The 17,350-nt window shown below is 39.4% G+C and overlaps 1 protein-coding gene across 4 annotated transcripts; it reads left to right on the plus strand.

The window, feature by feature from the left end:
- The first annotated feature begins 505 nt into the window (after positions 1-505).
- LOC103578335 (protocadherin-like wing polarity protein stan) lies at positions 506-17,315 on the plus strand. 4 transcript variants are annotated; one of them, XR_008403887.1, is made up of 4 exons: positions 506-1,030; positions 5,822-15,603; positions 15,802-15,904; positions 15,996-17,315. XR_008403887.1 is itself a non-coding variant. In XM_008559390.2 (4 exons), the coding sequence occupies exons 3-4, from the start codon at positions 6,011-6,013 to the stop codon at positions 16,043-16,045; spliced, it is 9,624 nt and encodes a 3,207-aa protein (XP_008557612.1). In that variant the 5' UTR covers positions 506-869; positions 933-1,030; positions 5,822-6,010; the 3' UTR covers positions 16,046-17,315. The 4 variants fall into 4 exon arrangements, 2 of the variants coding, with proteins under 2 accessions (XP_008557612.1, XP_053596052.1); XR_008403886.1 differs by having other exon boundaries at positions 16,015-17,315; XM_008559390.2 differs by lacking the exon at positions 15,802-15,904 and having other exon boundaries at positions 506-869; positions 933-1,030; positions 16,015-17,315.
- Positions 17,316-17,350: the final 35 nt, after the last annotated feature.

A 17,350-nucleotide genomic window follows, 5' to 3' on the forward strand; every position in this document is an offset into this window, starting at 1 on the left:
ATCCTTAAAAAAATGTTGATCAGTAGCTTCTCTGAGTGCCTGTTTTACGCTTTCATCCTCCGAAGATGATGAATCATCTCCATAATAATTAGTCATTACTTTTTTTTACTAGCAAATAAACAAATCATCAATTTACAAATAAAAAACTTCATGCATTCATCAACATCATCATCACCATGATTATCTTCCGGTTTAAAAAATCATTTCCCTGGCCACTTTGAATCTAAAAAAAATACAAACAAAATAATAAAAATATAAGTAGTCATTAACAAACAAAAAAAAAGTATTAAATTAATAAGCAACAAAAAAATTACAGTAAAATTACCAGCATTTTGTCACCATACAAATAAAATAAACCATAAAAAAAAACTAATGATTTATTCATCAATGGTTGATAGTAAAAATAAATAATAATAAAACTAAAAATAAATAATCAGCGCCAGCGTAGTACGGCGGCAAAATTTGAAACTAAGTCAAATATACGCTCGATGCCGCTTACCGCTTAGCTGGAGACTGGAGATGCGAGCGAAAGAGTGAGAGAAGCAGAGACTGGATTAGAGTCAGAGTGAGCGCACTGTACTGGAGTGACTGTAAATTGGAGTCGGTGGTCGCTGGACACTGGAACACACCGTAGTGATATGTTCGTGGGTGAAATGTGTGCTCAACACACACAAGACAACACACGCGTTCCAGTAATGCCAGGAGGCAGCAGTCAGTAGTCGGAGTAGTAGTGCCAGACGCCGGATCGAATATTTCAAAGCTGATACTTAAAACTAAAAAACCGTTGAGTTTATATATATATAATATCTAATATATAATATAATATAACATATAATATAAGGAATAGTGATATTGATATTGATACAAAGGTATTCCTTTTAAACTTTATACTGACTTGTGTTACTAAAAAATTTCAAATTTTGAATTTATAGGAACAAGTGAATTTGAAATATTATGTGACGATAAAAAATGATAAATTGGATTAATTGTCACCTGAGCACGTGATTTATTTACCGACCTTGATAATGCGGTGAGTGACCTTTCAAAGGACATTTTTAAAAATTAATATTAATGTTAATATTGTTATTATTATTCAGTAGTTTAGTTGACGGAACTGCTGTACCTGAGAAGGTAGATTACATACTTGTATATAAATATATGTATTAACGTGTGTGTAATGTATATAATGTATGTAATAGTAATGTAGTATACAATTGACAATGAGATGCGCGATTCTATTCGCGGGTTCACGAGTCAGTTCGTTCAACGCCGGGTGTTTTTCTCACGGTGAAAACTGCTTGCTTTATTAATTATAAATGACCTAGGTATTTATAATTACTTGAATAAATTTACCATTGTATTGTCTCGGTAAAAAAAAAAATTAATTATTAATTCAAGTTTAAATTTTTTAGGCTCGGGCTTCCTAATTAAACCATTTTGTGAAAGTTATTTTATTTTATTTAAATTTTGTCTTCTTGCGAGCTAAGTAAGCGATAAAAAAAAATTTAGTACGTTAATAAACAGTAAATAATGAATAAAATAATTCTATTATCTGTTTTGTCGTAAAATAATTTAATAACTTATAATTTACATTGATCTTTCAGATTTAGCCGACAGTCAAAACCTGATTCTACTGACTTATAATTACGTCTTAATTTTATATTAGTTTGTACACATATAATACCAAACGTTGCATTATATCTCATACCAAATGGAAATATAAAAATAAACCGGATTGGTAATAATCGAGAATCGGAGATCGACCTTTGAGAGAATCCTACTGATAATCCCGTTGCTTTTTTATGTATCAAGTATGGATTTTTATTTTTACCATTTCTTACTTTTAAGAAACCCTGGTAAAATTCTTTTGTGTGGTAAATAAACGCGTAATAGACTCAGAGCTCCCTGCTGAGGACGCGTGTCGTTGAATTAATTGTAAAGATTCGTGACACACGTCCAGTCTATTCATCGGACTGGATACTGGACAGACGGGTTCGTCAACCGACAACTACTGTCGTGTTACAGTTGAGAGTAGAGCTGACTCTATACTATATAATACCCTATTTTTATATTTATATATAAATCTACCGACATATATATACATACATATGTATTCTTCAATCGATAATACGGCTTTTATAAAAGCGTCTGTTGTAACACACAATAAAATATCAGCTCGGGCGTGTGGTTCTTTTAGTCTTTGGAGAAATAAAAATAAAAAAATTTTTCTAGATGCTACTTTTGCTGGGGGACCATTACATAAAGAACTAATATATATATATATATATATATACTTATATATATAAGCCAAGTTAAGTGGAGTAGACAGCACAAGACCTCTGTTGAAAAACCTACCCTTCGTTCATTCGTTTGCACAGTGAATCGATAGCGTAGAGTATAGTCGTCGCCCCCAACGGATGGCGTCGAATCTACGATAACATGAGTCACTCACCCTGGCAGGGTTCACCCTGTTCCTGTATTACTAAGTTTCTATCCTGTCCTCTCCTCTCCTCTGGTATATAAATTCGCCCCACGTCCCACGTGTACGTAAAGTCTGACGAGATGCTTACCGACTTACACCCTCGTTTTATTTATGCTCCAACGCATCTTATAATTTAACGTACGTTATAACAAACAGGAACCACTAAGTATTTTAAATAATTAATATAGGCCGCCTACTGTAATAAGCACATTTTTTACTCGAAATTATTTTATTTATTTTTATTGCCGCAATAATAAAATTTATAGCAGCTGACTATTTTTTAATTTAATTAACTTTTATGGCGGGAATTTAATTTAAATTTAAATTTGTTTTTTATTTCCCTATTAATTATTAATTCAGTTAATTAATTTTTGGTAAAAATTTTATTTGTTTCATTTATTTACAGATTTAAATTTTGAATTTTAAAAATTTCTCACGAATAGAAAATGTTAGTTTGGGTTTAAGTAAAAGCGCACGGTTTTGAGATAAGCATTGATGAAGACATCAAGGATTTGGAGTTTAAGTTATCGGAAAAAAGTAAAAATAAATAAATATAAAAAAAAAAGCCGGCAGTATTCAAACTCTACAAGATGCACCGGCTAATTTATAATCTCTAAAAATGTCATCTGAGCGTGAAACTTATGGGAGTGAAACCCGTTTCGTGCGTGGACATGTTGGTATAGTAAGTACTATACACTTTACCATCGAGTATAAATACAGAATACAGCACATACAGGAGTCATATATTAGTATCAACTCTGTATGTATAGATACGGTGGGAACGAGTTTCATAAAATCAGGCATTCTTCCGTGAAACCTTTATCTGTGGTAAACATCTCTCTCCTTGTTCCTTTGAGCCCTCTCATTCCTCTGGTGTGCTAAGTAAAGAGAGTAATATATATATGTATATACATAACATAAGTACACAAGTGAAACTCACACACCCGAGCTTATAAGTACAAAAGGGATCGCTCTTATTTTTTTACCCTTTTCTTTCTTGTCTTCCTTTTCTCTAAAGTCCCACGACAACCGCTTGAGTCGCACAAGTACTCAGGAAAAAACAATTGTTATACCAACATGCATACATGTATATATATATGTATATATATATATATATATATATATATATATATATATATATATATATATATATACATATATTAATACATAAATGCATACTTATACTTATATGTACACCCCAGAAAAATTTACGTGACTCCCTCAATTCTTGACTCGGAAAAAAAGAAAAAAAAAACACGCCAGCACATTTTTACTCAATTGCCCTCGGGATTTATTTTCATTTCTGTCATTATTATTTTTATTATGTTTTTTTTTAATTTCCGTCCGACTAAAAATGTATACGATAATTTAACGCTTCGCGACACCTAATTACAAATTTTATTTATTATGTTTAAATAATAACGAAGAATAAAATTATATAGATTAAATACTTATATATAATTAGATATTGGGACCATGGCAGCATCACGAAAGAGTCTGTCGAAATGTCCATGACATTGCGTTTAAATTACTTTATCATTTAAGAACGTCTGTCGATCCGCGAAATAAGTAGATGGGTGTCTTGTGTGTTGCCGGTGATGATGATGATGGTGTAAGGATCGTGTGGGGATGGTAGTAATGGCGAAGATGGTGGCGATACTGCATTTCTGGACAACACACACACACTCAGACACTAACGTAAAAAAGATATAAAACCAGCATGGCAAGCGCGATGCCTTGGAAACCTAATGTAATGTGATGTTGTAAAAGGGCCCATCGCGGCTGTCGTCCTTGAAATGGCACACGAGAAAACGAGCGTACACAGGACACAGGCAACAGTAATAGCCATACCGGGTGTCTCAAAGACGCGTTCTCTCCTGATTGTTAATGTACATAAAAATTTTTATCTTTCTTTTTATACGTACGATTGATTGCATAAAGACCAAGACCAATACTGGGACCAAGACCAAGACCAAGAGTAAGAGCAAGATCAAGACCATCAAAATAAAGTCCAGGTAGCAGGACGTAAATGAAAGAAAAAGAGAATAGCCAAAACTCGTGAGACTTAAAAGTATCATGGGCAAAAAAAATTGTGAATAGCCAGGGCAGGCATATGGAAGATTGGCAAGTTATATATACTGGCTCAAGAGGTTTGGACGAACGCCTCGGTTGATAATTGGTATAACCGGATTCCGCACAAGTTTCACTCTACTCAGTTCTTCTTGTTCGTTCTCGTCTTGGTCTCGATACCGTCGACTTGTCTTCTTGTAATTAATAGTTTTGCCAAGAACGTTGAGCACGTCCGACCTCCCTAACCGAAAATGATACCCCGAAGGCTCTTAAAGACCTTCTCCTGAAGCCCTTGAATGCTTTTCTGTAGTTTAAACTAAAACTTATAAAGTTAAAACGGCAAAGGCCGTTTAAAATATCCTCTTGATATATAATACTGAGCGAAGATCTAATCGGTTTAGTTTCAAGGGACATTCTATCTTTTTTTAGTCCTTTTTTTTGATGGGCCGGACTTGTAAGCTGGCTTATCCTCTTCTGCTGTCTCTACCCGTTTATTCTTCGCTTGCTCAATTAATTACAAAAGATTATATATTCAGAGATGAATAATTGCAATGCGATAGTTAAAATTACGTTATCGTATAATAACTCAGTTGTATATTTTATATGACGATACAAAATGATGTACGTGATTCACACCAGTTCTATGCAATATCATAACGATAAAACGAGAGAATAATCGAGTACAGGAGTAGATCTTCAGTATTCGATTGGTCGGTATTCGCGTGCCGTTGGATGCGACTGGTCGATTTTCAGAGATGCTTTTATTTTATTTTGTCTCTCCTCTTTCCTCTTTCCTCAGCATCCCTCGTAGCAACTCCGGACTCTCTGCTGTACCTGTGTAGCTCTTGGACGATGTCGGTGTACGGTCAAGTGGTCTCACGATCACGATTTTTGCCGATGAAGCACCCGACGAGACAAAACGACTAGGGAAACTTCAATAGGGATACTTATGTATTGAAACAATTTCCCCCCTTGCTCTTTACTCAGTACCTCTTGAGTCTTGAACGTTCACCGATACCACGTCTCATTCGTATTGAATCCTTCTTCTTCTTCTTCCTCTTCTTCTTCATCTTTTACTATCTCCATCTCTCTTGTTCCCCATTTATTCCATTTCTCGACACAGCACACATATACATCTACATAAATAAATATAAATATATATAATACCAAGCAAGACCATGTAATGTCAGATATAAAGCATGAATACTATTCAAGATTCTATATAAACTGTTAGTTACTTATTTTTATATTATTTTTTTTTTGTTTCAGGAAGTCGAGGATGATTGCAGAGGTAATGATTCTGCGGCTCGACGTATCTAATGTCTCGTGAAAACACGAGGTACGCACTGAGCGTATATATATAAGAGAAAAAAAAAGAAGAAGAAGAAAAAACCGCGGAGAGGAAATAAAAATATAAAATGATCTTTAAATTGATAATAAAAATGATAACAGTGTGATATGGCGCGAACGATATGGATAGTAGTCTTGGTCTGTTGTCTAGCAGGATTATGGCAGGTGACGCAAGCCTACTTGGCAGTACTATCATCGAATTTACCACCTGGTACACTGGTATTCGAGGCAGGTGTACCTCAGTTAGGTGGAAGAAGAAAGTATGAGGTATCAGCAGACCGTACGGCACGTTTTGCACGTAAGCTACTCAAAGTAAATCCTCACAATGGTCGAGTTACGCTGGCAAGAAGTCTTAATTGTGATGGATTGCAGTACCCAAGATTGTTTACGTTCTACATTGATTCAACAAGTTCACGTCTAGGCAGACCCAATATTGATTACTACAGTTTGCCTCTGCGGGTACTAATTACCGGTTGCGGTGATGAAAACCAGGACCTAGCGGCTACCAAGGGATGGATGGCCGAGACTCTCGCTTCATATGCGATGCCAAGTACTGACAAATTTACCGAGATATGTTTACGCACATCGCAATTAGTTGCTGCTCTACGTGATTTTTTACCGCATACCGCTATCAAAGAGTGCGATACAAGATGGGGAGGTGTGGCCGACTCGCGATTTCTAGTTGAAGGTGCGGCCGGTGATCTTGTTTCAGCCTCCGAGCAATGTCTTATCGATCCACTTTGGAAAATCTCTGTATCAATGATTTTAAGATGCGGCTCAACTCATCTTGCTGATACCGAGCATCGCTTGAAGATTGTCTTTCATCACCAGCAACTCGACGACACCGATCTTGGAAGACGTGTTCGGAGAGAGTTAAAAAATCGATCTCCATTTTTCGAACACGGACTTTACACTGCAGCAGTCGAGGAAGAAAAAGAACCCGGCGAATTGGTAACTGTTGTACGTGCGCGTGATCCAGAAGGCGGTACTGTACATTATTCAATGCAATCTTTATTGGATGCACGTTCCAGCGCTCTCTTTCTCCTCGATTCTATCAGCGGCAAAGTAACAACACGTGCTAAACTTGATCGCGAAAGCGTTGAGCTTCACTATTTCAAAGTCCTGGCCGTCGACGATTCGTTTCCACCTAGAACAGGAACTACAACTTTGCAAGTAAATGTATTGGATGCCAATGATCATGCGCCGAGTTTTGAATGGCCAGAATATGAAGCGCCGATACGTGAAAGTGTACCTCTGGGTTCGACAGTAATTGCCGTTAAAGCGACGGACAAAGATTCCGGCAGGAATGCCGAAGTTGAGTATGCAATCGTATCAACAACTGGCGGTGGTATGACATCAGTAACTGAAGACTGTGCGACATTTCGTATTGATCCAAAGTCTGGGGTTGTAACGACCCGGATGTCATTGGACCGGGAAAAAACTGAAGTGTATACGGTACTAATTAGCGCATCAGATCTTGCTAACACCGTATCAGCACGTAAAACAGCGACTACTACACTGATAGTACGTGTTCTAGATGACAATGATAACTACCCACAATTTTCTGAACGCTCTTACTCTACGACTGTTGCTGAAGATATGGACTACACAACAAATCCGGTAATTGCCGGCATAAGAGCTACAGATGCCGATAGCGGAGCTAATGCCGCTATTAGATACAATATTATCGGTGGTAATACACAGAATACATTCTCAATAGACTCATTAAGTGGTGATGTTACTCTAGTTAAACCACTTGATTACGAGACGATGGATCTTTATCGCATAGTCGTACGCGCACAGGATGGAGGCGTACCGGCTCGATCAAATACGACTCAACTCCTGGTACATGTCGAAGACGTTAATGATAATGCGCCAAGATTCTTCACCAGTCTTTTACAAGAAACAGTGTCCGAAGGAGTGCCAATCGGTCATTCTGTTATACGTGTGCAAGCTTACGACGGTGATAAAGGCTTGAATGCGCTGATAAAATACTCAATTGGAGCCAGAGATTTTAACGGAGCGTCTACAGAAAATTTTCCAATAGCTGTTAACGCTGAAAGCGGTTGGATTCACACGACCAAGCAGTTGGATCGCGAGGTCTGTTCGCGGTATCAATTCACGGTAATTGCTGTTGATTCTGGAGAACCGCCAAAATCTGGAAGCGCAACTGTCGTTCTCACGGTGACTGACATAAACGACAATGATCCGAAATTCGAGCCGAAAAATTACGAAGCCGTAGTATCTGAAGACGATCCACCAGGTACGTCAGTCGCGTTAGTCACTGCTACGGATCCTGACGAGGATGCTAAAATTCACTATGACATCACTGCGGGAAACACCCGGGCTAGATTTTCCATAACTTCGCAAAATGGTGGAGGTTTGATAACTGTAGCTCAGCCGCTTGATTACAAACAGGAGAAAAGATTTGTATTGACAGTGACGGCATCAGATTCTGGTGGTAGAATGGACACAGCGTTGGTTTATATAAATGTATCAGATGCTAACAATTTTGCTCCGATGTTTGAAAACGCGCCGTACTCTGTAGCAGTATTTGAAGATGCACCGATTGGAACCACTGTCTTGGTAGTTAGTGCCACTGACTCGGATGTCGGACAAAATGCCCAAGTAACTTACAGTCTTGGTACTGAAGGTGATGGTAATGACAACGCTGAATTTACAATAAATCCACAGACTGGTGCAATAACAACGACTCGCGCATTAGATCGTGAACGTTCGTCAGGTTATTTATTAACTGTGACAGCTAAAGATGGTGGTGTCCCGCCACTTTCAGATACCACGGACGTCGAAATATCAGTTACTGATGTAAATGACAATGCCCCAGTGTTTGAAGCTGCTCAGTACACTGGCACAGTACCTGAAGATGTTTTACTTGGCACGGCGGTTGTTCGTGTGTCGGCAACAGACGCGGACATGGGATCAAATGGACGAGTCAGATACACTCTGGATGATGATGGTGATGGTGCATTTGCTATTGACTCTACTACAGGTATCGTAAGAACTGCCAAACAACTAGACCGCGAATCTGTCATGAGGTACACACTGAAAGCGATGGCAGTTGACAGAGGAATCCCAGCGCTTTCTTCAGTCGTGCCGATCATCATTAAAATCGAGGACGTCAATGACTCGCCGCCGGCATTTGAAAGTGACAAAATAGTTTTATATATCGCTGAGAACTCACCAGTAGGATCAACAGTGGGAGAAATTTACGCGCATGATCCGGACGAGGGTTTGAATGCAGTAGTCCAGTATTCAATTATCGGAGGAGAGGATGCCAATAGTTTTGCTTTAAATACCCGGCAAGGTGCTGATCGCGCAGAGTTATTGACTCTTGAAGAATTGGATTACGAGTCACCTAAAAAAAAATATGAAATATTCGTACGTGCGGCGTCCCCGCCACTGCGCTCCGATGTCCTGGTGCAAATTATGGTCACTGATGTCAATGACAACGCGCCAGTACTAAAAGACTTTCAAATTATTTTTAATAATTACAAAGACTTTTTTCCCACTACACCGATTGGAAAAATTCCTGCTGTCGATGCCGACGTCACCGACAAACTCATTTATAATATTCTAGCCGGTAATAATGCCAATCTCATAACACTCAATAAAACAACCGGTGAAATAATTTTATCACCCCAATTAAATACCAACGTACCGAGAATAGCAACCATGGAAGTGTCTGTAAGTGACGGAGTCAATGAAGCCAAAGCTACGATGACGTTATCAGTAAGACTCATAACTGATAAGATGCTTTACAATTCAATAACAGTCCGGCTTGATGATATGACAGTCGAGGCATTTTTATCACCACTTTTAAATTATTTTATTGATGGTCTAGCAGCTATAATTCCTTGTCCACGTGAAAATATATTTATATTTAGCGTGCAAGAGGACACTGACGTCCATGGAAAAATTTTAAACGTGAGCTTTTCAGCTCGTAAAGTTGAACCTGGCAATAATGATGAGTTTTATAGCTCGCAGTATCTTCAAGAACGTGTTTATTTAAATCGAGGTATCTTGGCAAGACTATCAACTCTTGTTGTCCTGCCATTTGATGACAATCTTTGTGTAAGAGAGCCGTGTTTGAATTTTGAAGACTGCGTTACTGTACTAAAATTCGGTAATGCGTCGGGATTTGCCAGCAGCAATACAATTTTATTCCGTCCAATTTATCCAGTAACGACATTCTCATGCGAGTGCCCACGTGGATTTACTGGCAGTAAAGAGGCTTATCTGTGTGACATGGAAGTTAATTTATGCTTTTCAAACCCGTGCAAAAATTACGGTACTTGTCAACGTAAAGAAGGCGGCTACACCTGCATCTGCGGTCCCAACTTCACTGGGGACAACTGTCAAGTCTCATTGGACGAAGGCGTCTGCACGGCGGACATCTGCAAAGGCGAATCCAAGTGTTTAGGAAAATTAGGCGGTGGTTTCACATGTGAAGCTTGTCCGATAACTCCACTGGATACCGTGACTCCATTCTGTGAATTACGAGCCCGGAGTTTCGGTCCCGCGACTTTTCTGACATTTCCGTCACTTAAACAAAGGCATCGTCTGCATTTGAAATTAAAGTTTGCAACAGAAGTGTCTGAAGGTTTGTTGCTTTACAACGGACGTTATAATGAGAAACACGATTTTATTGCGCTGGAAATAATTGATTCGCAAGTGCAATTTAGCTTTTCACTGGGCGATGAAGTCACGAGAGCGACGGCTGCGATACCTGGAGGTGTCACAGACGGCCAGTGGCACGAAGTTCAAATTATTTATGTAAATCGCACTGTTACAATTGCCGTGGATGACTGCGATGTCGCCTTGGCACTGCGTTACGGCGACCGACTTGGTGATAAATGGACATGTGCTGGTACTGCTGAGCAAATACTCGAGCCACGTTGCAGTTTGATCACCGAAACTTGCCACCGTTTTCTAGATCTCACTGGTCCGATGCAGCTTGGCGGGCTGCCTGCTATCCCATCTGACTTTCAAGTCACCAACAAAGATTTCGTCGGATGTATAAGCGATGTTTACATAGACTATAAATTCATTGATTTGAATTCTTTCGTCGCCGACAATGGGACGACTGTAGGCTGTCCAGAAAAACACGCGTTCTGCGCTTCGTCCCCGTGCAATAATAATGGAAAATGCCGTGAAATTTGGTCTGGGTATGTGTGCGAGTGTGAAGAAGGTTTTGCTGGTTCCCAGTGCAGTGAAGAAGTGGGCAAGCCCTGGCGCTTTCACGGCGACGGTCTTCTGAGTTTTAATCCGCTGCTGAGACCAATTCAGCTGCCGTGGATGACTGCTTTGAGTTTGCGAACTAGAGCCACCAACACTTTCGTAATGAGCATACAGATCGGACAAAATAGCTCGGCGCTATTTTTCCTCAAGGAGGGCAGACTCGCGACCTCATTAGACGGAATTGAAATAATAAGAACACAAACGTCAATAAATGATGGCGAGTGGCATCACATTGAAATAATTTGGCAAAGTAGTTTAGTGTCTCTGGACATGAACTACCGAAACCGTCCCTCGATTTCATCTTTGCCAGCAAAACTCCAAGGTCTGTATGTAGGAAGAATTTTACTGGGCGGAGCGGACCAATCAGTCAGCACGGAGCTCCCATTCTATGAAGGCTGCATCCAAGATTTACGCATCGGAACTAACCAGAGCGTACTCCAACGTCCAACTGTCCAGGAAAATGTCGGTACCGGTTGTCTTGCTGACAATGAGTGCAGCGTTACGTGTCCTGAAGAGTCAAGTTGCGTCTCCAAGTGGCAGGCTAGTGAGTGCGTCTGTAATTCTGGACACGTTGGTGAAAACTGCGAGGCTATCTGCGACATAAACCCGTGTCACAGTGACTCTGGTACTTGCATCGAGGTAAATAACTCCAGACGTGGGTACAAGTGTGAGTGTAACAGTCAAGAGTACACCGGAGAGTACTGCGAAGTAAGAGTGGATCAGTCTTGTCCAACCACCTGGTGGGGGTCGCCAGTCTGCGGCCCTTGTTACTGTGATGAATCAAAAGGTTACGACCCGTCTTGTAATAAAACAACCGGGGAGTGCTACTGCAAGAAGAATCATTACCAACCACCTGGTAAAGACGAATGTATTCCTTGTAATTGTTACAGTATTGGAAGCCGAGGGCCGCGTTGCGATGCAGTAACAGGACAGTGCAGATGTCTCGAAGGCGTTATTGGTAGAGCTTGCACAGACTGTGCTAATCCGTATGCTGAGGTAACATCAAACGGCTGCGAAGTTATCTACCACGGCTGCCCTAGATCATATGCCGGTGGATTGTGGTGGCCCCAGACTTCATTTAACAAGACAGCGGTGCTTGTACTCGAAGAATGTCCTGGTACTGCTGAAGGTATGGCCTCCCGAGAATGTGACAGTAAATCAGGTGGATGGCAATCTCCGGATCTGTTTAATTGCACATCTGAGGCATTTGTGCAGCAACGATATTATCTTGCGGCTTTTGAGAATTCAGAGATGACACTTGATAGAGATATGGCTGTTAAAATAGCTCGTGATCTTCATGAAGCTGTACAGACTGTTAAAAATATGTATGGCGCTGACGTACTTATTACAGAGTCGCTTCTTATCGCATTGCTCAATTATGAGGAGAGTCAAGCTGATTTACATCTCACGCATAATCAAGATAAAGACTACGTACCACATTTAGTTGGCATAGCCAGCTCAGTGCTTAATAAAAAATACATAAACATATGGGAGAGAATACAGCAGCTCAATGGTGACAGTCCTGATAAAATACTCGATGCGATGGCCAAGTACTTGAAAGTTTTAACTGGATCCCAGCACAACACATTCACTGATCCGTTTGAAGTCGTTGATACCTACGTCATCATGGGTATGGATACGGTGACATCTGAGAGTCTCTTTGGGTATGAAACTGCCGAGTACAAAGAAGATCCCGCGGCTTCAACTGCGCGCCCGGTTGAAGCTGACAGAAAAGTAATTTTGCCTGATACTTCGTCATTTTTATCAATGCCAGCACATTTAGAACCTTACATAAGTTTTCCAAAGTACAACAACTACATTGCGGATCCCCGGCGTTTTGATCCGTATTCTAAAATAAGAGTCCCCTTGAGTTTGTTGGGCATCAGACCGCTGAACCCGGGAGAAGTTAATGACAAAAATAAAGATAATAATGACAAAGCTGTGCTGAGCTACGTGCAATACAAAGAATTAGGAGCTCTGCTGCCTAAAAGGTTTGATGATTCAGTTAACGTACGGTGGGGAGTTGAAGTAGCCGTCGGATCACCGATAGTGACTATTTCTGTGCTCATCCCCTCGGACAATGGGACCAAATCACTGGTAGATAGTCCGCAGTCACCTGTGCAAATTCAATTATGGATAAGCGAAGACGACGGGGCTAAAATTCGGACCAACCCGCAGTGCGTTCATTGGAGCACAGCACGAAATTCTGGTGAGTGGAGCAGAATCGGATGCACGACGGAGATCGACGAGTCCCAGGAATCGGACCGTCAGATGGTCAACTGTTCGTGTCAAGGTGTAATTTTGCAAGTCAAAAATCTCCAACTCGCGACTTTCGCTGTCTTGACAGACGTCCTTGACCTTGAATACGTACCGGAACCCTCGCTCTTGGAAGACGTCACCAGTTACAGCGCATTCATGCTCGCACTGCCACTTCTACTATCAGCATTGCTGATCCTCACATTAATACGCGGTAGCGCTACTAATTCAAATAGCATCCATAAAAACCTGGTAATGTGTGTCTTTCTAGCAGAATTATTGTACATGATAGCCTTGAAAGCACGCAGCCCGTTAGTTTCAAATGAGTTTCCCTGTAAATTAACAGCAATTGGTTTGCATTACGCATGGCTCAGTGCATTCGCTTGGACTCTGGTTGATTCAATCCATCTGTATCGTATGCTAACGGAAATGCGTGATGTTAATCACGGACAAATGAGATTTTATTACACAATTGGGTATGCGATGCCAGCAATCATCGTTGGATTAACTATTGGAGTACGTGCTGATCAGTACGGTAATTTTTATTTCTGCTGGTTGTCTATCTACGAGACCGTTGTTTGGTCATTAATTGGACCAATTTGCGTTGCTGTTATCATCAACTTTTTTATTTTAATAATGTCTGTCAAAGCGGCGTTTACATTGAAAGAACACATTATGGGCTTTGGTAATTTGAGGACACTGCTGTGGTTGTCTGTGGTGTCTCTACCTCTGCTGGGAGCTACCTGGACCCTGGCGGTGCTCAGTGCGTCTGAAAACTCCCCAATGCTGTCTTACTTGCTCAGCGTGTCGATCGTCACCCACGCGGCCTTCAGTTTAATCGGCTACTGCTTCATAAACGGACGAGTCAGAAGAAATTTGTACCTGAGCTTGCTAAGATGTTTCGGTAAAAAGTCACCGCTGCTAGAAAGCAGCATGATGGTGAATGGCAGCAGCAGTCAAAATGTAAATGGACAATCACGCTCAGCTTTGGCTTACAATTCGACTTACGCTGGAACTGGTACCACTTGCCGACGTGTTCATGTCGGAGTTTCTACAAGCAGCACCACTTCCAGAAGTACCAACAAAACTGGGTCAAGTCCTTACCGCAGTGACGTACACCTCAGACATACTTCGACGTCGACGAGTAATTATAACAGCGACCGCGATCCCTATCTATCATCGCGTAGTCAACACAATCGTCCAGAAACTACTGAAGCACGTGGGGGTCCAGGTGGCGGTGGTTCTAGACGAGATTCAGAGTCAGACTCAGATGGTTCGCATGCCGACGACACCGGCGGCGGCAGAAGTCTTGATCTCGCCAGCTCCCACAGCTCTGACGACGACGAAGTAACTACCAGTAGACGAACCCACAAAAATATCGGAGTATCAACTCAGCAAGTTACGCACAACTATCTACCTAATATTCATCAGAATGCTGGTGATCATCTAAACATACTTTGCTCAAACACTGATTTATTTCCTAACATAAAACCCATTTACGCTCCAAGATGGAGCTCACAGTTGCCTGAAGCCTACTTACCAAGCAACGTTGATATTCGCGGTAGCCAGTGGTCCGGTGGCACGATGTCGGACAATGAAATCGCGTCGAACAAAACATCCAGCCCTAATCCGTTGCCTTATCCAGACCTGAGTCCTCCGCAGAAGTTGGGCCCGCATGACGAAAATTACTCCGAGGGCGAGGAAAAAGTTAATCCTGGGAATGGGGGTGGTGAAAAATACCTGTTTCCTTACACGGCTGAAGAAGACCACACTGTCTCTCCGACGCCGTATTTGCTATCAATGTCGTCGCGTATTTTGAGCTCGAGTATGAGCCATCATTCCCAAAATTCAAATCACGATAACAATCACAGTGGGTCTGAAAGATACGGGAGTTTAAAACGCGGACAGAGCCAGAGTCAGAGTCGTCAGTCTCTCCATGGTTCATTGCACGACAATCTGAATGCTGCCGACAGATATGGAAGTTTGAAACGAGGTAAAGTAACACCAACAGTCCTCGAAGATATGCCAGAGTACATTCTGCCCATGACCGGGAGAATATTATCCAGTTCGCTGACTCACGATCTTCATCATAGCAACGAATTAGCCGCGTTGAGACATCACCAGCAGCAGCAACAGCAGTTACAGCATCAGCAGCAACATTATGAACAGACTATCACTGAGACTGAGTAAGTAATTTCATATTAATTACCCGTCTTTCCGGTACTATTCTATAAATACTTCTTAATGATCTTTATAATTTTATTTTATTACTACAAGATTATTTTTTAACTTTTATTTAAATTACATTTAATAACTTTATTTTTTATTAATTATTATTATTATTATCATTTATTCTTGATATAAATAAACTTTATACTTGAAAGGTGGAGTTGGAACAAACTCTGAGCTAATAAATAAATTTTCTGATTCCTGCTTTCTCTTTGGTGGCGGTAACTTTGGATTTTTAAAAATTTAAACAGTGAGGAGGTAAGATATCAGTTTATAATAAAACAAAACCCGCAATGCCCCAATAAAATAATGCCGAGTGCTAAGAAATATTACACCGAGTTAAAAAAAGTATCCTTATGGTTTTACAGGAAGGATATTAACGCCGAGACACCGGTATGAAGGACTCCGTCTACAAGAAAATAACGTACAAAATAAATACCTTAGATTCAATAATTTTCACCAGATTTAAATAGTAAGGTTTTACAGTCGATTACCCGCCATAAGTCTGGTTTTTTAAAAATTCAAAAATTATTTTACATCAGTTAACTTTGGTATCATATATATTTTATTTTTTTTTATTTTGTAATGGATTTGTTGGAAAAAAATCCGAAAATTGTTAATTGTTTAGTAACTTCAGGATCATTATCGCTTTTCCTTGAGAATGCTCGATTTAAAAATGATGGGCAGCGGAAGCGATTTCTGAAGTTTAGTTTCTCCGGAAGTCTAGTAAATTTTCATTTATTTCTTCATATTTTTAGTTTACAATTTTGAAAATTTTAACGGAGGCTTATAATGAACTCGGTACAAAAGAGTTTAAGTGGGCGAAGATGTTTAGACTCAGTATTAAAGGCTGGGTAAGTAAAAGCTTCCGGAAAAATAGAGACGAAGTTCCTTGAAAAATTTTCATGATTCAAAATCCCATAAATATTTAAAACAAATCTAAAATCCCATGAAGGAAATTTGTTAACACAGGCTTATAACGAGTAGTCGACTGTAAATATATATTTATATATAAATAAATATATATAATAATAAAAAATAGAAAAATAAAATGTAATTTTTTCAGAAACTAAAGCAGTGGCCATGACTGTACTTAAAATATTTAATTATTTAAAAAATATATAGATATATATATATTTAAGCCATACTTGATAAGTTTGTATGTGTGAGTGCCTGTTTATATGCCTAAGATAATTAATAATTAATTAATCGCTCACTCATTTTATAATGATTAATTAATTATTGATTTATAATTCGATGTAATAGCTTTTGATAAATATTCATGTCGGGCTCATTGTCAGCTATCGTTTAATTAAAAAAAAGACATAGACTACTATGTATTTTATATACATATTTAAAAATAATTATTTGTGAGACTAAGACGTAATTTTAAAGACAATGACTGATCCCGGGAAAAATGATCTCTTGCTCATTTTATCATTTATATCTACGTACTATTGATAATATACGTAATGTACTTAATTAATTGTAATTTTAATTTTAATTATGTGCAATGTAAAACATTCCAGTTATTCTTTAAATGATGTATATTTCAAATTATTATTTACTTTTTTTTTAGTTTTTTATACAAATTTTATTACTCGGAAATGACACAAGATAATACTCAAATTTTTGTATATATTTATACGAATAAACATGATGACAAAATACATAATTTATATATATAGATCTTAATATTATTTA

The sequence above is a fragment of the Microplitis demolitor genome, chromosome 1 (assembly GCF_026212275.2).
Source record: "Microplitis demolitor isolate Queensland-Clemson2020A chromosome 1, iyMicDemo2.1a, whole genome shotgun sequence".
Taxonomy (NCBI): Eukaryota; Metazoa; Arthropoda; class Insecta; order Hymenoptera; family Braconidae; genus Microplitis; species Microplitis demolitor.